The following is a 21,068-nucleotide window of genomic DNA, read 5'->3' on the forward strand; positions in this document are numbered from 1 at the left end:
AGGGGCACCCTATGAAAGCAGCGACACAATGGGAGGTGGATTTGGGTCCCATTGCAGGGGAACTGTGGGAAGAGGCCCTACAGGCAGTCAATGCATGTTCATTAAATGTTTCACAAAAGGTGTCCCAACTATATATACTACTAAGAGTGCACTATACCCCTGTAAAGCTTTACAAAATGGCCAAAGCACCTGACCCCCTGTGTAGCAGGTGCAGAACAGTGCCTGGGGATCTGATTCACCTCCTCTGGCGTTGCCCCAAACTCCATAGATATTGGATGGAGTTTCTGGCTACACTGAATCAGGTGTTCCAGACCAACGTCCCTCTTGACCCACTAAGCTGCCTACTGGGGGTTCTGGAGGGGACGATAGCGGAGGAGGGGACAAGGGCAGCATTCGCCAGAGCACTGTTCCAGGCCAGGAAAACAATCCTTATGAGCTGGAAATCGGCTGTACTGCCAAAGGTTAAAACATGGATACAGCACATGGGAAACACACTCATAATGGAAAAGTACATATACCAGCACAGGTGAAACTCTGGGAAATTTGTTAAACTATGGGACGCATGGCTTGATACATCAGGAATAAACCCCGAGGAGCTGGTACAGATGAGACTGTTGAGAGGCGTATAGATATAAACAGTATTGAGGGAGACATCCGGATGCATGTCCGATTACATGCTGGGACAAGGACAGGGGCATAGGAAACACTGAATAGAAGGTAGAGGGTGGTAATGAGGCACAAAATGGGAAAAAGTTAATAGTTCTCCAAATAGAAGCTGAATTTATATACTGAAAGCTGTAACCTAGGATTGTACGTGGAATAATCCAATGTCTGGATAAAGTGTACTGTGATTCATGTTTGAATATACTGTTTATTTTTTGAGCAATAAAAACCTCTTGATTAAAAAAAAAAAAACAATCATAGCGGCTGTTTCGCCACTTGATTGTTTTTACAGGCGACGGAAGGGGACATTCTCCCGCTGTCTAGTTTACCATAGAGCTGACCGAGGAACAGATGGTTCCCAGTCATCTCTGACTCTCAGAGACCGGGCACGACGTTATGACCTTACGTCCAGACCCTGGAATGCATGAGATCGATTTATTTTTTTGTTGCTCTCAGGCTTTCCAGCCTAATGGAGAGATGTGTGAGGTCTTATAGACTCATTTCTCCATAAGGATGATGACCTGTTATGCCCTCTTCCTATTACAAGGGATGTTTACATTCCTTGTAATAGGAATAAAAGCGCTCAAAAAGTTGAAGGGAATGTGTAAAAATAAAAAAAATTTAATAAAACAAACAAATTTATTTATTTTTTTAAAAGCACCCCTGTCGCTGCGTGCTCGCACACAGAAGCAGACGCATACGTAGGTCGCGCCCGCATATGTAAATGACATTCAAACCGCACATGAAGTATCGCCACAAACGTCAGAATGAGAGCAATATTTCTAGCATTAGACTTCCTCTGTAACTCTAAACCGGTAACCTGTAAAAAATGTTAAAGCGTAGATTTTTAAGTACTGAAGCTTGGCATCTTGAGTATCTATTTACTCGGCGTAGCATAATTTTTCACACTATACAAAAAAATTGGGCTAACTTTTAATGTGTGTTTTTTTTAAATTCATGAAAGTGTTTTTTTTTTTTTTTTTTTATTCCCAAAAAATCGTGTTTGAAAAATTGCTGCGCAAATACTGTTTGACATAAAAAGTTGCAACAACCGCCTATTATATTCCCTAGGGTCTCTGCTAAAACAAAACAAAACAAAACAAAACAAAAATATATATATATATATATATTATAATTTATTTCAGGTACTTATATAGCGCCGTCGATTTACGCAGCGCTTTACATATACATTGTACAATCACATCAGTCCCTACCCTCAAGGAGCTTACACCTTAAGGTCCCTAACTCACATTCATACATGCTATGGACAATTTAGACTGGATCCAATTTACCTACCAGCATGTCTTTGGAGTGTGGGAGGAAACCCACGCAGGTACAGGGAGAACATGCAAACTCCATGCAGGTAGTGTTGTAGTTGGGATTCGAACCAGCGACCCTTCTTACTGTTATGTTTGGGGGGGTCCTGAGTAATTTTCTAGCAAAAAAATTGATTTTTACATGTAGGAGAGAAGTAGCAGAATTTTCTTGGGAGTCAAGTGGTTAAAGGTACAATGTTAAACAAAATAAATAAATTAGATTAATTAAAAATTCTCAAATTTTAAATCACCCCCTACTGAAGTGCATGTAGGTCTGTGCGGCATATGTAAACGGCGATAGCCCCACTCATGAGGTATCGCCATGAGTATCAGAGGAAGAGCTATAATTCTAGCACCAGACCACCTGTATAACTCTAAACTGGTAACCTGTAAAGGCTTTTAAAGCATCGTCTATGGAGATTTTTAGGTACAGTAGTTGGCACCCTTCCACGGGTGTATTCAAATCTAATGTGTGGCGCGTTAGATCCCATACACACTATTAGATTTTCTGCAGATTTTTGTCTTCAGATTTACCAAAACCATATAATATGAGGTCAAACCTTAAGAGTTTCAATTTGTATGCAATCAGGCAGGCCCTTGCACTACATGGTTTTTATAAATCTGAAGACAAAAATCTGCAGAAAATCTAAGTGTGTTATGGGGCTTTAAAGTATCTATTTACTTGGCTTAAGTTTCCTTTCATACTTGATGTTGGGTGCAGACTTACAACCTGCCTTCGCAGCTAGAAGAGTATGTTAAGCCCTTAAGGTTTAGGCCCGTTAGATGATGTTGGATAGAGACGCTAATTAAGGGGTTATCGAGTGTCAGGAATATATCTGGATGTCTTTTCCCCATGCTCTTTTCGGCGGATACCTTAACCACTTGCCGACCGCCTAATGCAGATATACTGCGGCAGAATGGCACGGGCAGGCAAAATCACGTACCTGGTACGCGATCTGCCTCCCGCGGGCAGGGGGTGCATCGCGCCCCCCTCCCGGTGCCTGAGGCGGTCGGCATCGTTAGGGGAGAGATCAATGCTGAGGGGGAGGCCACTCATTTGTGGCCACCCCCTCGCGATCGCTCCTAATGTATGACAATCTTCCTCTGCCTCTGTAATGTAAATAGCGGCAGAGGAAGTGATGTCATCTCTTCTCGAGTCGGTCTTTTTCGTTCCGGCACCGAGGAGAGAAGAAGTCAAGTGCACCAACACCACACGTACAGTAGAACACTCTAGGCACACTTTTCACCCCCTGATCAGCCCCCTGTCACAGTGACACCAATAGCAGTTTTTTTTTTTTTTTTTTTTTTTTTTACTGATTATTGCATTGGTTTCAGTTTGTGACAGTTATAAGTGGTAGGGCAGTTAGTGTTGGGCCCCTTTAGGTATAGGATACCCCCCTAACCCCCCCAAATAACGTTTTAACCCCTTGATCACCCCCCCGTCGCCAGTGTCACTAAGCGATCGTTTTTCTGATCGCTGTATTAGTGTCACAGGTGACGCTAATTAGGGAGGTAAGTATTTAGGTTCGCCGTCAGCGTTTTATAGCGCCAGGTACCCCCTTATACTACCTAATAAAGGTTTTAACCCCCTGATTGCCCCCTAGTTAACCCTTTCACCAGTGATCACCGTATAACTGTTATGGGTGATGCTGGTTAGTTTGTTTTTTATAGTTTCAGGGCACCCGCTGTTACCTAATATAGGTTTAACCCCCTGATCGCCCGGCGGTGATATGAGTTAAGTTTTAGGGTCAGGTAGGGTCTGCGTCGCCCCAGGCAGCGTCAGGTTAGCGCCAGTACCGCTAACACCCACGCACGCAGTATACACCTCCCTTAGTGGTATAGTATCTGAACGGATCAATATCTGATCCGATCAGATCTATACTAGCATCCCCAGCAGTTTAGGGTTCCCAAAAACGCAGTGTTAGCGGGATCAGCCCAGATACTTGCTAGCACCTGCGTTTTGCCCCTCGGCCCAGCCTTGCCCAGCCTTGCCCAGCCTTGCCCAGCCCACCCAAGTGCAATATCGATTTATCACTGTCACTTACAAAACACTAAACACACATAACTGCAGCGTTCGCAGAGTCAGGCCTGATCCCTGCAATCGCTAACAGTTTTTTTGGTAGTGTTTTGATACACTCGCTAACAGTAAGGAGCTTTTTTACCTGTGAGTCTCACTAGTGTACCACTAAATTTAGAGTCCAAAATTGCAAATTGACAGTACACTAGTGAAGAGGCCTACACGTTTCTGAGCATGACAGATAGTGAAGAGGAAGTCACTCAACTGTCAGATTCAGGCTCAGAATACGATCCTGTAGACTACAGCGGCTCCATGACAGATAGCTCTGATGACGGAGTTGTGGTCCCTGCCAAGGTCAGGCGTACCAGACCCCAAACTACTTCTTCTGTCGTTGATGTGCAAGAACCGCGGGTCCCTCGTATGGAGCAGAGCAGTATTAGCGCCGCTATTCCTTCTGGTGAACTGGCAAGCACCAGCGGCCTAGTACACCCTGGTCGTACATCCAGCACTGCAGTACCACGAGGTGACGTGGCGAGTCCCATAAGTGCAGTTCAAGTTGGTGAGGTGGCAATTACAAGTAGTGTCCCGCTGCCGCCAAGAAGACAAACACAGGCCCGTCGTGTCCATAGTGCCCTTCCTGCTGCATTCGCCAATCCTAATTGGGTACCCACCACTTCTGCAGCACCCGTACTTCCCCCATTCACTGGCCAACCCAGCATTCAGGTGGAAACAGTTGATTTTACGTCACTTGATTTTTATTCGCTTTTTTTCACTGAAGATCTCTATAGATCTATTGTGGACCAAAGCAATTTGTACGCTGGTCAACACATCGCCACTATTCCCCAGTCCTCTCTTGCCAGAGATTGGAGACCATTTACGGTCTCCAAATTTAAGCTCTGGGCCTTTCCCTCAACATGGGCATAACAAAAAAGAGTGAGTTGCGGCCATATTGGTCCACTGACCCAATTCACCATATGCCCTTGTTCTCTGCCTCCATGACCAGGGCACGATACGAGCAGATCTTGCGGTTCATGCACTTCAATGACAATGAACTCTGTCGTCCTTGTGGAGACCCTGGATACGTTCGGCTCTACAAAATTCGGCCCCTCGTAAACCACTTCAACCAACGTTTTACAGACTTGTTTACTCCCCATCAAGTTGTCTGCGTTGATGAGTCCCTGATTAAGTTTTCTGGCCACTTGTCATTCAAACAGTACCTTCCCAGCAAGCGTGCTAGATACGGGGTCAAGATGTATAAGCTCTGTGACAGGGCCACAGGCTATACATGTAGTTTTATGGTTTACGAGGGAAAAGATAGTCACGTAGAGCCGACAAACTGCCCTGACTACATAGGAAGCGCTGGCAAGATTGTGTGGGCGAAAAATCGCTGCGCAAATACTGTGTGAAAAAAAGGAACACCCACAATTTTAATCTGTAGGGCATTTGCTTTAAAAAAATATATAATGTTTGGGGGTTCAAAGTAATTTTCTTGCAAAAAAAAAAATAAATTTTCATGTAAACAAAAAGTGTCAGAAAGGGCTTTGTCTTCAAGTGGTTAGAAGAGTGGGTGATGTTTGACATAAGCTTCTAAATGTTTTGCATAAAATGCCAGGACAGTTCAAAACCCCCTAAATGACCCCATTTTGGAAAGTAGACACCCCAAGCTATTTGCTGAGAGGCATGTCAAGTCCATGGAATATTTTATATTGTGACACAAGTTGCAGGAAAAAGACACATTTATTTATTTATTTTTTGCACAAAGTTGTCACTAAATGATATATTGCTCAAACATGCCATGGGAATATGTGAAATTACACCCCAAAATACATTCTGTTGCTTCTCCTGAGTTCGGGGATACCCCATGTGTAAGACTTTTTGGGAGCCTAGCCGCATACGGGACCCTGAAAACCAAGCACCACCTTCAGGCTTTCTAAGGACGTAAATTTTTGATTTATCCGAAATAACGAATGCCGAATTTAAACAAATGGAACGTAACACACTAATAATAATAAATAAATAATAAAAAGTTTTTATTATTCGTTACGTTCCATTTGTTTAGATGCGGCATTCGTTATTTTAGATAATTCGTTACTTCAAATAAATTTGTATTCATTACGTTCACTGACATCCAAATTTAAAAGGAAATTCCAATACCTATAATTTAATAGCTAGTAATAGTTATTATTCATTAGTTATTATTTCAGATTTTTGAATTTTCGGATTTTCTTTCTTATTTTCGGATTTCTGAATATTCGGATTTTCAAATTTATGCATTTTCAGATTTTCGAATTTTGGAAAAATTAGTTAAACAGGTTTTCGTTAATTTGAATATTTCCGAATTAACAACAAATTTGTCGAATTTCATCAGAAAAAAATTCTGAACTAAACGAATTGCACATGTCTAGTTTTTGGCTTACCTGCACATTCCATTTCTTTGAGTATTTCACAGGACACAGGGATCCCACTTCTCTTCCTTTGTTGTTTCATGGCTTGCTACAAAACTGAGGCTGTGCCTAGCTGGAAGGGTTTATGCCCATCTATTTACCTGTACGAGAAGGTGGCAGAAAAACCCTGTTGTAATGGATATGAAGATCTCTTCTTTCCTATGCTTTACACCAAGAAAACTATTTTATAGGTAAACCAAAAATGTATTTTTTGTACGTCTTTAATTCCAAAAAAGTTGGGACATGTCACATGTTCAAACTAAGAAAATATATCATTTTAGTGAAAAAATAAGGTATTTCTGAAATTGATGACAGCAACACGTCTCAAAAATGTTGGTACAGGGCAACAAAAAGTTGGCAAAATATGTGGTAATCACAAGGAAGTAAATTCATAAACGGAAGAAAAATTGCGCATAGGAAAAATGAGTGAGCGTCCAACACTCCACTAGACACAAAGTGAATCACCAATGAAAAGTAAAATAAACCACTGTGACAATTGATATTGAACATTACATAGCATATAAGTCCATCTTGATTGAATATACCATGACTGTGTGAATAACCATCAACACAAGTGAAAAAGTCTAAATAATAAATATTGAAAAAGTGCTTGATCATGAAGTGCAGTCAAGAAAAGTAAGGTTGGCACGCTTACCAGATGGGGTGGACACATGTACCTTACAGCACACGGGTCAAACAAGCATGATGAGGACTTAGCCTCAATGTAGTAATCTGTAAAATGCAGCAGTGGATGGAAGGTAAACCTCAAGGATGGGTGATGGAAGATTGTTCTTCAAACGAACAAACTCTAAAATGTGCAGAAAATGTTAAATCATTCCATTGGCATTGAACATGAAAAACAAATGGATCCACATAGCATAATACCATAAGGACTTTTTTAATTAAGAGGTGTTCACACTTAAAGTTGCAGATAAAAACAAGCTTGTTCATTTTACCTTCCAAATGGTATATCCATAGATGAAATATAATCAGCCGCTGTTTACAGAAGATGGGCATGCAGGATTAACACATTTTCCTTTTTTAATGCTTCATCAGAATCCATGCCAGCAATATGGAACAGCAAAACTGCGTATATTAGAATTAAAGAAATGTTAGACAAATGTGCATAACAAAAATAAATCATTCATAGGCAAGATCTCAATACCCATAGGAGACATTGGTAAGGCGGGGAAGAATTTTTTTTTTTATAGTGAGATATCTCTACCATTAGGAATGTAATCTGGGTGGGGGCGCGGGGGCAGAAAAAGGGAACAGGGGGCCCGTATCAGAATTTTTTTAAAATTTATGCAAATAGGCTTACCCAGATCATGTAGCATATTTGCATATATTTTTCTGTAGTCTGGTTAAATGTGCATAGCCTTTGGAGTATGTTTACCAGGATACGTTTGGTAACATTTATTTATTTATATTTATTTGGTTCTAATTCTTATGTATATGGATTTAATTTTCCTGCCAGGGGACAGACAGACATACACACATTCCCGCCAATGGCAAAGAGTGCTGATCGGAGTGTTCTGGCGGAGGGGCCATCCATGTCAGAACACAACAGCTAAGCGGGGGAGGTCACTGAACTAACCTTGCATGGTTAGTACACCAGCTGTGACCAGAGCATTCATTTATTTATTTTTCGCTTAAACTGCAATGTTTAACCAGTGTCATTAGTACAGTGACAGTTCATATTTTTAGCACTGATAACTGTATTAGTGTCAGTTGGTGTCTGATTCAATGCTGCAATTTCGTAGTCCTGCTATTAGTCACTGATCACCACCATTATTAGTATAAAATAAATAAAAACTCCAATATATATACCATAGTTTGTAGATGCTATAACTTTTGCGCAAGCCTATCAATATACAGTATCTCACAAAAGTGAGTACACCCCCTCACATTTTTGTAAATATTTTATTATATCTTTTCATGTCACAACACTGAAGAAATTACACTTTGCTACAATGTAAAGTAGTGGGGGTGTACAGCTTGTATAAGTGTAAATTTGCCGTCCCCTCAAAATAACTCAACACACAGCCATTAATGTCTAAACCCCTGGCATCAAAAGCTGATCAGCGAACACTGCGGACTCTATGATCACCGGCACCCGCCAATCCTTCGGTACAGAGGGAGAACAAGGCAGATATCCATTCTGTCAATACAGAAGGCATGGATCCTGTGTCTCTGCAATGCAGGGGCACCGATCCATGCCTTCCCCTAATACAAGCACCTCCCCCACAGTAAGAAAACACCAGCCAAGCACACCTGATCGCCCTTGATGTTACCCCCTCCCAGCCAGTGTCATTATTACAGTGACAGTGCTTTTTTTTTTTTTTTTTTTTTAGCACTGATCACTGTATTAGTGTCACTTGTCCCCACAAAGTGTCAGTAATGTCCGATTTGTTTGCCGCAATATCGCTCATCACCGCCATTACTAGTAAAAAAAAAAAAAAAAATCCCATAGTTTGTAGACGCTATAACTTTTTTGTACAAACCAATCAATATACATGTATTGGTTTTTTTTTTTTACCAAAAATATGTAGCAGAATACATATTGGCCTAAATTGAAGAAGTTCGATTTTTTTTTTTCTTTTTTTTTTTTTTCATTGGATATGTTTTACATCAAAGTAAAAAAAAAATTTTTTTTTTTTCAAAATTGTAGGTCTTTGTCTATAGAGCAAACAATACCTGCAGAGGAGATCATATACCACCAAAAGAAAGCTTGATTTGTGGGGTAAAAAGGAAATACATTTTATTTGGGTACAGCATTGCACAACCGCACAATTGTCAGTTAAAGTAACACAGTGCCGTATCGCAAAAAATGGCCTGGTCATGAAGAAGGCTAAATCTTCTGGAGGGCAGGTGGTTAATAAAGTTCAGCTGGGAGGAGATACTGGTCTTGTGGAAATTATGTGGATTCCTCCAAATATAGTTACACCAAGGTGGGAGATTTTATCTTTATTCCAAATAAAGGGGAAAATTAGGATTTCAGGAATCCTTTAAGTGGAAGTCAGGGCTAGAACTAACGAAGCATAAAACTTCTCCCACCTATCTTCTAACACCTATACTAAGACCCCATTCACACAGGAACGACTTGTCAGGCGACCTAGTCGCCTGACAAGTCGCCTCCCGTTCTGTACTATGGAGCCGTTCTAAGGGGAGCGACGCAAGTCGCTCCGACTTAGAAAAAGGTTCCTGTACGACTTCGGGGGCGACTTGCATAGACTTCTATGCAGAAGTCGCTTTGCAAGTCGCCCGGGCATTCGTTTGCAGGTCGCCTCGCTGAGGCGACCTGCAAGTCGTGTTGCCCCTGTGTGAATGGGGTCTGACTGTAGTGTAGAAGGAAGATGCATTTACTTGCCTATTCTCTGGGAGCTCCAGTCTGGTCCGATTAGGCCAAATGATTAAATAAGAGACCATATACCTGTAGTAGGGAGAGATGATACTGGATGGAAAATTTACACTGATCAGACGTAACATTAATTAACTAATATTGACCCCTATTTGGCTTCAAAACAGCCCTGACCCATCAAAGCATGGACTCCAAAGTTATATTCACATGAATGGCGCAGGACCCAAGGTTTACCAGCTGAACATTGTCTAAAATATAATACTGGATCCACCAGCTTGCCCTTTTCTCATAGTGCATCCTGGTGCCATTTCTTCCCCAGGTAAGAGACTGACGGCCCTGCTTGCCAAGAAGGCATGATCTTTTGGTGAGTGGCTGGACCAGAGGTTTTGTTTGCTGAGGATTTGATGGCCTGTTGGATTAATCAGTGATAGGAGAGTTAAGACTTTCAAATTGCTCTGGGGTAATTTTGTGCAATCTGGCTTGGTCTGTCAGTTGTTGGAATAGTAAAGGTTTCAAGGTTTGAGCAGTATAAAGGGGAGCATGAAAGCTGGGGAAAGCTGAAATTATTTAATTTGTACAGTTAGTGCTGGTTTGAAGGTATGGTCAGTTATTTAGAAATTATGGTGTTTTGGACCATAAGTTCTGGTTAACCACTTCAGCCCCGGACCATTATGCTGCCTAAGGACCAGAGGACTTTTTCCAATTTGGCACTGCGTCGCCTTAAATGCTAATTGCGCGGTCATGCAATGCTGTACCCAAACGAAATTTGCGTCCTTTTCTTCCCACAAATAGAGCTTTCTTTTGATGGTATTTGATCACCTCTGCGGTTTTTATTTTTTGCGCTATAAACGGAAAAAGACCGAAAATTTTGAAAAAAAATGATATTTTCTACTTTTTGTTATAAAAAAAAATCCAATAAACTCAATTTTAGTCATATATTTAGGCCAAAATGTATTCGGCCACATGTCTTTGGTAAAAAAAAATGTCAATAAGCGTATATTTATTGGTTTGCGCAAAAGTTATAGCGTCTACAAGCTAGGGTACATTTTCTGGAATTTACACAGCTTTTAGTTTATGACTGTCATTTCTTGAGGTGCTAAAATGGCAGGGCAGTACAAAACCCCCCCAAATGACCCCATTTTGGAAAGTAGACACCCCAAGGAAATTGCTGAGAGGCATGTTGAGCCCATTGAATATTAATTTTTTTTTTGTCCCAAGTGATTGAATAATGACAAAAAAAAAAAATTACAAAAAGTTGTCACTAAATGATATATTGCTCACACAGGCCATGGGCATATGTGGAATTGCACCCCAAAATACATTCAGCTGCTTCTCCTGAGTACGGGGATACCACATGTGTGGGACCTTTTGTGAGCCTAGCCGTGTACGGGGCCCCGAAAACCAATCACCGCCTTCAGGATTTCTAAGGGTGTAAATTTTTGATTTCACTCTTCACTGTCTATCACAGTTTCGGAGGCCATGGAATGCCCAGGTGGCACAAAACCCCCCCAAATGACCCCATTTTGGAAAGTAGACACCCCAAGCTATTTGCTGAGAGACATGGTGAGTATTTTGCAGCTCTCATTTGTTTTTTTTCTTTTTTCAATTTTCAAAACTTTGTGACAAAAAGTGAGGTCTGCAAAATACTCACTATACCTCTCAGCAAATAGCTTGGGGTGTCTACTTTCCAAAATGGGGTCATTTGGGGGGGTTTTGTGCCACCTGGGATTTCCATGGCCTCCGAAACTGTGATAGGCAGTGAAGAGTGAAATCAAAAATTTATGCCCTTAGAAAGCCTGAAGGCGGTGCTTGGTTTTCGGGGTCCCATACGCGGCTAGGCTCCCAAAAAGTCTCACACATGTGGTATCCCCGTACTCAGGAGAAGCAGCAGAATGTATTTTGGGGTGTAATTTCACATATTCCCATGGCATGTTTGAGCAATATATCATTTAGTGACAACTTTGTGCAAAAAAAAAAAAAAAAAAATTTGTCTCTTTCCCGCAACTTGTGTCGCAATATAAAATATTCCATGGACTCGACATGCCTCTCAGCAAATAGCTTGGGGTGTCTACTTTCCAAAATGGGGTCATTTGGGGGGGTTTTGAACTGTCCTGGCATTTTATGCACAACATTTAGAAGCTTATGTCACACATCACCAACTCTTCTAACCACTTGAAGACAAAGCCCTTTCTGACACTTTTTGTTTACATGAAAAAGTTATTTTTTTTTGCAAAAAAATTACTTTGAACCCCCAAACATTATATATTTTTTTAAAGCAAATGCCCTACAGATTAAAATGGTGGGTGTTTCATTTTTTTTTTTTCACACAGTATTTGCGCAGCGATTTTTCAAACGCATTTTTTGGGGAAAAAACACACTTTTTTAAATTTTAATGCACTAAAACACACTATATTGCCCAAATGTTTGATGAAATAAAAAAGATGATCTTAGGCCGAGTACATGGATACCAAACATGACATGCTTTAAAATTGCGCACAAACGTGCAGTGGCAACAAAATAAATACATTTTTAAAAGCCTTTACAGGTTACCACTTTAAATTTACAGAGGAGGTCTACTGCAAAAACTACTGCCCTCGATCTGACCTTCGCGGCGATACCTCACATGCATGGTGCAATTGCTGTTTACATTGCGTTCGCCTTAGCGCGAGAGCAGGGGGCGACAGGGGTGCTTTTTTTTTTTTTTTCTTTATTATTATTTTGCTTTTTTATCTTATTTTTAAACTGTTCCTTTCATTTTTTTTTTTTTTTAATCATTTTTATTGTTATCTCGGGGAATGTAAATATCCCCTATGATAGCAATAGGTAGTGACAGGTACTCTTTTTTGAAAAAATTGGGGTCTATTAGACCCTAGATCTCTCCTCTGCCCGCAAAGCATCTGATGACACCAAGATTGGTGTGATAAAATGCTTCCCCAATTTCCCAATGGCGCTATTTACATCTGGCGAAATCTAAGTCATAAAATGCTCGTAGCTTCCGGTTTCTTAGGCCATAGAGATGTTTGGAGCCACTCTGGTCTCTGATCAGCTCTATGGTCAGCTGGCTGAATCACCGGCTGCATTCTCAGGTTCCCTGTTGAGACAGGAGAGCCAGAGAAAAACACGGAAGACGGTGGGGGGTGGGGGGGCATTCCCTCCCACGGCTTGTAAAAGCAGTCTAGAGGCTAATTAGCCGCTAGGATTGCTTTTACATGAAAGCCAACCGCTGGCTGAAAAGAATGATACCAAGATGATACCTAAACCTGCAGGCATCATTCTGGTATAACCATTCAAAGTCGTGAATGGCGTACCTGAAGACAAAAAAATGGTTAACAATAAAGCACAGTAAACGGTAAAGTATAAAAAATTGCATACCTGAAAAGCAAACATGATAAAACATAATAACAATAAAACATTGCAGAATAGAATACAGTAAAAAAGAGCAGAACAAAAGAAAGAGAAAATAGAGAGAGAGAGAACAATAAAACGACAACTATTTTTTTTATTTTATATATATTTTTTTTTTTTTTTACACTTTTTTTGTAACTAACTTTTATAACGGTAACCGATTCCAGGTTCGGGTCTCTCAAAATGCGATGGCATCTTGGGAGACCCTGTGCAAGTGTGCCTAGTCTGTGCAATGCTGTACCCTACGCTAATACTCAACTAATGAATGGTAGCGTTCAAAACATTCACCAATGCAAAGACCAGGATTGTCAGGACAGGAGGGACAATAATAGCAGGTGTCACGCCTATATCCGCGCTTGCTGCAGACACGACATCTCATGCAGCCGACTGCATTTGGTTGGGGATGTGAATGGGGGAAGTACGGGCGCTGCAGAAGTGGTGGGTCCCCAATTAGGATTGGCGAATGCAGCAGGAAGGGCACTATGGGCACGACGGGCCTGTGTTTGTCTTTTTGGTGGCAGCGGGACACTACTTGTGCCTGCCACCTCACCAGCTTGAACTGCACTTATGGGACTCGCCACGTCACCAAGTGTTACTGCAGTGCTGGTTTCACTACGACTGGGGTGTACTAGGCCGCTGGCGCTTGCCAGTTAAATAAAAAGCTACCAAAAAAACTGTTAGCGATCGCAGGGATCAGGCCTGACTCTGCGAACGCTGCAGTTATGCATTTAGTGTTTTGTAAGTGTCAGTGATCGATCGATACTGCACTTGGGTGGGCTGGGCTGGGCCGGGTGGAGGGGCAAAACGCAGGTGCTAGCAGGTATCTGGGCTGATCCCGCTAACACTGCGTTTTTGGGAACCCTAAACTGCTGGGGACGCTAGTATAGATCTGATCAGATCAGATATTGAACCGATCAGATACTATACCACTAAGGGAGGTGTATGGTGCGTGCGTGGGTGTTAGCGCTACTGGCGCTAACCTGACGCTGCCTGGGGATGGTGCTTGCCAGTTCACCAAAATGCTACCAAAAAAATGTTAGCGATCGCAGGGATCAGGCCTGACTCTGCGAACGCTGCAGTTATACGTTTAGTGTTTTGTAAGTGACAGTGATCGATCGATACTGCACTTGGGTGGGCCGGGCGGAGGGGCAAAACGCAGGTGCTAGCAGGTATCTGGGCTGATCCCGCTAACACTGTGTTTTTGGGAACCCTAAATTGCTGGGGACGCTAGTATAGATCTGATCGGATCAGATATTGATCCGATCAGATACTATACCACTAAGGGAGGCGTATGCTGCGTGCGTGGGTGTTAGCGGTACTGGCGCTAATCTGACGCTGCCTGGGGCGACGCATATCACCGCCGGGCGATCAGGGGGCTAAACGTTTATTCGGTAATAAACGGCGGGTGCCCTGACACTAAAAAAAATAAACAAACTAACCAGCGTCACCCGTAACACTTATACGGTGATCAGTGGTGAAAGGGTTAACTAGGGGGCCATCAAGGGGTTAAAACATTTATTAGGTAGTATATGGGGGTCCCTGTCGCTATAAAACGCTGACGGCGAACCTAAATATTTAGGTCCCTAACTAGCGTCACCAGCGACACTAATACAGCGATCAGAAAAATGATCGCTTAGCGACACTGGTGACGGGGGGTGATCAAGGGGTTAAAACTTTATTAGGGGGGGTTAGGGGGGTATCCTAGACCTACAGGGGGCTAATATTCACTGTCCCAACACTGTAACTGTCACAAACTGACACCAATGCAGTAATCAGAAAAAAAAAAAAACTGCTGGTGTCAGTTTGTGACAGGGAGGGGGGGATCGGGGTGTTTTGTGTGCCTGGCATGTTCTACTGTGTTGTGTAGTGTTGGTGCACTCACAGTGAAGTCTTCTCTCCTCGGCGCTGCAACGGAATACCGAGCCGAGGAGAGATGACATCATTTCCTTTGCTGCTGTTTAGCATACAGCAGCAAAGGAAGTGATCTGATTGGCCGGCGGCGATCGCGAGGGGGGGCCACGAACGGATGGCCTCCCCCTCACCTCTGATCGCCGCTGGACAAAAGACGACCGCCTCGGGCACCGGGGGGGGGGGGGGGGGGGTCCGATCGGACCCCCCTCCCGCGGAAGGCAAATCACGTATATGTACGTGATTTTGCCTGTCCGTGCCACCTTGCCGACGTAAATCGGCGTGAGGCGGTCGTCAAGTGGTTAAAGAGGGAGTCCCGCGGAAAAAAAAAAAATTAAAAGTCAGCAGCTACAAATACTGCAGCTGCTGACTTTTAAAATAAGGACACTCACCTGTCCCAGGGTCCAGCGATGTCGGCACCCGTGACCGAATCGTCCCTCAGTCCTCGGGTGCTGCCACCGCCGATTTGACTACTGTTTCTGCTATCCAGTTATCTTTTACTTGGTTATTGTGGCCCGTTTTCAAGTGAGTCTCCTGCAAGAGGGCTACGTCAGGTTTTAGATAATAGATCTTTTTTCTCTTGAGTGATGTATTTAACCCAGCCACATTCCAGGAAACTATTTTGAGGTTGAGGTTTTGTGGGTAAGGGGGTGGGAGGAGTAGAATTAGGTGTTCCTGCAGCTAAGAAAATAATGGAGCAGTAGCAGCATATGGAAATACCTGAAAGGTGGGAGTGGCTATTTTAAATAAGCTGCTGCCATCAGTAGATTAGTCAGAAGTTCTATCAAGTGGCCCCTCATTGGGCTCAAGCTCAGTAAAAGTAAGAATAGTAAAGCAAATAACATGTAACAGTGTTTCAAAAATAAAAGAAATTAAGCTTTTTCAACTTTTTAACATTTCAGATTTTTTAACGTTCTCCTGTGCTCAGCTATCCGGGGTTACACTTTTGAACAAACAACTGATTGCGTAGCAAGTAAGGATTAACCTGAAACAACAATATGCATAGTTAACCACTTGCCGACCGCCAATTTACGTCGGCATAATGGCACGGGCAGGCAAAAGGACGTACCTCTATGTCTTTTGAATCTGGCGCGCGCACGCACAGGTCCCGCAAACTCGATGTTCGCCGTCGGCTCGCGATTGAGAGGCAGAAAGGGGCATTTCCCTGTTCTGCCAAGCAACATGACAGGGATATACTGCTCCCTGTCATCGGGAGCAGTGATCTCTGTCATGTTGTAGTGAGCCCATCCCCCCTACATTTAGAACACATCAAGGGAACACACTTAACCTCTTGATCGCCCCCTAGTGTTTAATCCCTTCCCTGCCAGTGTCATTTATACAATAATCAGTGACTATTTGTAGCTTTGATTGCTGTATAAATGACAATGCTCCCAAAATAGTGTCAAAGTGTCCAATCTGTCCGCCATAATATCGCAGTCTCGATTAAAAATTGCCGCCATTACTAGTAAAAAAAATAATAAAAATAATTACTTTTGCGTAAACCAATCCATATGCACTTAATGCAATTTTTTTTTTTTTTTTTTACCAAAAATATGTAGAAGAATACATATCGGCCTAAACTGTGGAAGAAATTAGTTTTTTTTTATATATTATATTATAGCAAAAAGTAAAAAAAATTGCTTTTTTTTTTTTTTTTTTTTTTTTTAATTGTCGGTCTTTTTTTGTTTATAGCGCAAAAAAAAAAAAAAAAACACAGAGGTGATCAAATACCACCAAAAGAAAGCTCTATTTGTGGGGAAAAAAAGAACGTAAATTTTGTTAGGGTACAATGTCGCACGACCGCGCAGTTGGCAACGCAGTGCTGAATCACCAGGAAGGGGGTAAATCCTTCCGGGGCTGAAGTGGTTAAAGTAACGTTAACCACTTCCAAACCGGGCCAGTTCTGGCATTCCCCTACTACATGTAAAAATCATAATTTTTTTGCTAGAAAATTACTCAGGACCACCATACATTGTATTCCCTAGTGTCTCTGCTAATACATATACATACACACATGTATATATGTATTAGCATAGACTCTAGGGAATAAAATGGTGGTTGTTGCAATTTCTTATATCACACTGTATTTGCACAGCAATTTTTCAAACTAGATTTTTAGAACACTTTCATGAATTAAAAAAACAAACAAACAAAACACAATATTTACCCAAATTTTTTGTATAATGTGAAAGATGTTACGCCGAGTAAATAGATGCCTAACATGTCACTTTAAAATTGCGCACACTCGTTCAATAGCGGCAAAATTCGGTAGTTAAAAATCATCATAGGCTACGCTTTTTTACAGGTTACAGAAAGAGTCTTGTGCTAGGATTATTGCTCTTGCTCTAACATTCGCGTGAATTCGCATTCATGTGTGGTTTGAAAGCAGTTTACATATGTGTGATATAAGTTGTGAAGTCCTGGAATATTGGAATACGGTTTCCATCATTGCAGATTCCTTATGTTTTCAGTAAGAAGATAGACTAGATTTTTTATCCGAGAAGTAAAAGTATTTGGCTATATGTGTCTGTTGTTAGGTCCTTGCTGTTCTGGAACCAGTTGATGTGCTCTTTCAATGTTGTAAGTAGGGCATGTTTTGAGGTTTGGAAAGGTTATTAGGTCAAATGTGAAGTAGTACTGGAGATCTGTGCCTTTGAATGCACCGAGATTCCCAATGACGTATATATTGGATCTGTGATTTCTATTTTCCAAATCCTCTAACTTTTCACCCATTTGAGGTGGTGAGAAGCGATTGGGCCTCAGTTAATGCATTGTTCAATTTCTTGCATTTTGCTAGCATTAGATATGATTGTCACCAGCACTGCTTCTATTGTTTTTTGCAAAGTTCACACTTTTTGTCAAAAAAATGCAGAGCTGTTTTAACTACTTCAAGACCCCCCTTACATACATTTACGTTGGCAGTTTGAAGTGTTATACAGGGATGATGCCTACTGCTGCTTTTACAAGCAGTGGGAGGTTGTGCATGCATATGTAATCTGTGTTCGTACCACACGTGAGGAGTCGTGAGCGTTCTAGCATCAGACTTCCTGTGTAACTCTAAACTGGTAGCCTGTACAGGCTTTTAAAGTGTAGTCTATTAAAATTTAGAATTACCGTAGTGTGTCGCCATTCCACAACACGGCACGTTGGGTATCTATTCAGTGTAACACCTTTTAATTTTTTTTCTAAACAATTGGATATTATTTTGTGTTTTTGTGCAATTAAATCAAGGTTTATTTTTTCTGAAATAATTGCATTTGAAAAACTGCTGTACAAATATCATGATATAAAAATTTGCAAAACACACCATTTTACTCTCAAGGCTTAAAAATATAATGTGTGGGGGTTCTAAGTAATTTTCTAGCAATTAATACTAATTTTAAAATGTAAACAAAAAGTGTCTGAATTGGCCTGGTCTTACCTTGTCCACCATGATTTTAGAAATAGCTGGTTAAGAGAAGGTTTTGTCTTGGGAAGAGTCATCTAGGTTAGCGGTCATCAACCCTGTCCTCATGGCCCACTAACAGGCCAGGTTTTATGTATTACCTTGGGGAGATGCAGACTAGAATACTGCAATCACTAAGCGACAAATGAATATCACCTGTGATGTATTTGTTTTCTTGCAAACCTGGCCTGTTAGTGGGCCCTGAGGACAGGGTTGATGACCACTGATTTAGGTGATCTAAACAAGGGCTTATTGGGGAGGAATGGGAAGAGAGAGATATTCTGAAGTATTTTCTATTTTAGTAGCAGCTTTTTAACCTGGTCAAAGTATTTTTATCAAGATATTTTTCCATTTTAAATGGGAGTTAAGATTAAGAATGATTGTGTCCATTATAGGTGCAGAGAATGGTGTGCTCAATCATAGTCTAGGGTTCGTTAGTGGCTAGATTGGATGGCACTTGGACAAGAGCTTTTGGGGTTGTTTGCAGAATAATATATCTTCTAAACAAGAGCTTTTGGGGTTGTTTGCAGAATAATATATCTTCTAAATTAAAACATAAAGGTATGTGGAGAATAACAAGTGTATCCTTGTCAGGAGTGGCCCCTTTAAGATAGTAGCAGTTGAAGACAGGACCCTTTTCCCCAGTGCTAGTTTTGTAAATTACAGTGTGGTGAAGGAGCTGCTTTGATAAATAAAAGGGTGGAAAAGGACCCTGTTTATTTGAATATTCAGAACTCACTCTTTGTAACACTGCTTCATTTGGTGAGATTATTATGGAGACTCTACATAGTCCAGCGGTGATGTCCCTGGGTTGTAATGTCACTACAGGTTATTTTTATGCTGCGTTGGTGCAGAGGAGATTCCTCTGCTTGCTCAGGACTCCGTTGGCAGTGGCTGTAGGTCACACAGCAGTGTTTGTAAGAGGCTCCTACACAGAGAGCGAGCCCACTCTGCAGGAGGCTGGAACGGTGGTGACTGGGAGCTGAGACCAGAACAGTTTGGTAGAGCCACTGTAGGGCAGAGGTGCCAGCAGGGGAGTCTGAGAGTTGGTGGGCTGCAGAAAGCTCTAAGAGGTGGCCATATTCTCAACCTCAGCCACTGGAATTGCAGCATGTTGCCCTTTAAATTTTCACTTGCAAGTAGGACTATAGTATTAAAGGCAAAACAAACATGAAGCAGGAAGAGCCTATAATTATTATGTAGAGTTCTGTGGCCTGTACTATTTTTACTTGTTAAGAGCACAGGCTCTACATTTTTCAAATACAGTTCCAAGAGACCCTCAATTATTTTATTTTTTTTTATCTTCATGCTTGGTAAAGTTTTTTTGTGTTGTTAACTAGACCACTGTCTATATAAACTTTCAAATCTTAAATTTTAAGTGAAATGTTATAAATTGTTAGTGTTTGGATAACCTGTTTTGCAATCTTCCTGCAGACAACAGGTAGGATTTTGCCAAAGGAGAAAATTAACCTGAAAAGAAATTCATTCACTCCTGGAGAGGACCTCAACTGGACCAGAGAAGTGACCCGTGAACCCTCGATTTCTGTTGTAAGTCCTTCAATAGTGTTTTAATTTGAGAAAGATGTATACTATTGATTGAAATGTTTATAGCAAACAGCACTTGAATGTTTAAGATGCAACAATATTAAACATGTTTAGTAAATAATCAGTGTCTGTGGGTCTAGATTTGTTTCTTTTATCTTGTGCCATTCTTATGTAGTTTAAAAACCTAAGTTATACCACATAAATTATTCCAAAATATAAAAGGAGCTAACCCTATGTAAATGTGTGTGACAGCTGCCCCTTTAAGAGTGAATTACACTAATAAATCTTACAAAAAATATAAAGTGGGCTATAATCTACATGCATCCTAAAATTGACTTGTGCTAAATAATAAAGATTACGCCCACTGTGATAATCAATATTGTGCAATACCAAAAACAACAAAAAATGCACAAAAAAATCGCACAAAAAATTCAGCAAAGATGCTGTGAAAAAACCTTTTCCGTTGATAGCAGTGTAAAAAAAAATCGCACAAAAAATTTCACAAAGATGCTGTGAATAAAATCCCTAATATTAATACCAGTGGTATTAACATTTGGGACTTTTTTTCACAGCATCTTTGTGGGAAAAAAAATTGTGCTTTTTTCGTTTTTGGCATTGCACATAGTGATTATAACATTACTTCAATAGTGATTATCACAGTGGGTATAATCTTTATCACTTAGCACATGTCAATTTTAGGATGCATGTAGTTTAATTAGCACCTACTTTATTTTTTTTTATATTTTTTGTATAAGTTATACCACTGGTGAATTTTCTTACACCAGTGGCATCCTTAAAGTAATTCCTTTTGTTGCGGGCAACCCCCTGCCATCTACTCAGCACCTTTTGTGTTCTAGAACTTGCTGTATTGTACTTTTTCTAGGTTGCACACGCGTAGGCATTGTATCATTGGGTTACATCTGATGGATATTGCTAGAGGTTCCGTGGCTAAGGCATGCAGTAG

The 21,068-nt window shown here is 41.2% G+C and overlaps 1 protein-coding gene across 1 annotated transcript in view; it reads left to right on the top strand.

Annotated features, from left to right (window-relative positions):
- The window catches only part of PIWIL2 (piwi like RNA-mediated gene silencing 2), a 503,232-nt gene that overhangs the window by 267,535 nt on the left and 214,629 nt on the right, over nucleotides 1-21,068 (top strand). The window contains exon 13 of the mRNA XM_073622273.1: nucleotides 19,994-20,107. Within this exon, the coding sequence (XP_073478374.1) occupies nucleotides 19,994-20,107 (114 nt within the window). The remainder of the gene's footprint in view (nucleotides 1-19,993; nucleotides 20,108-21,068) is intronic.

This window comes from Aquarana catesbeiana, linkage group LG03 (assembly GCF_042186555.1).
Source record: "Aquarana catesbeiana isolate 2022-GZ linkage group LG03, ASM4218655v1, whole genome shotgun sequence".
Taxonomy (NCBI): Eukaryota; Metazoa; Chordata; class Amphibia; order Anura; family Ranidae; genus Aquarana; species Aquarana catesbeiana.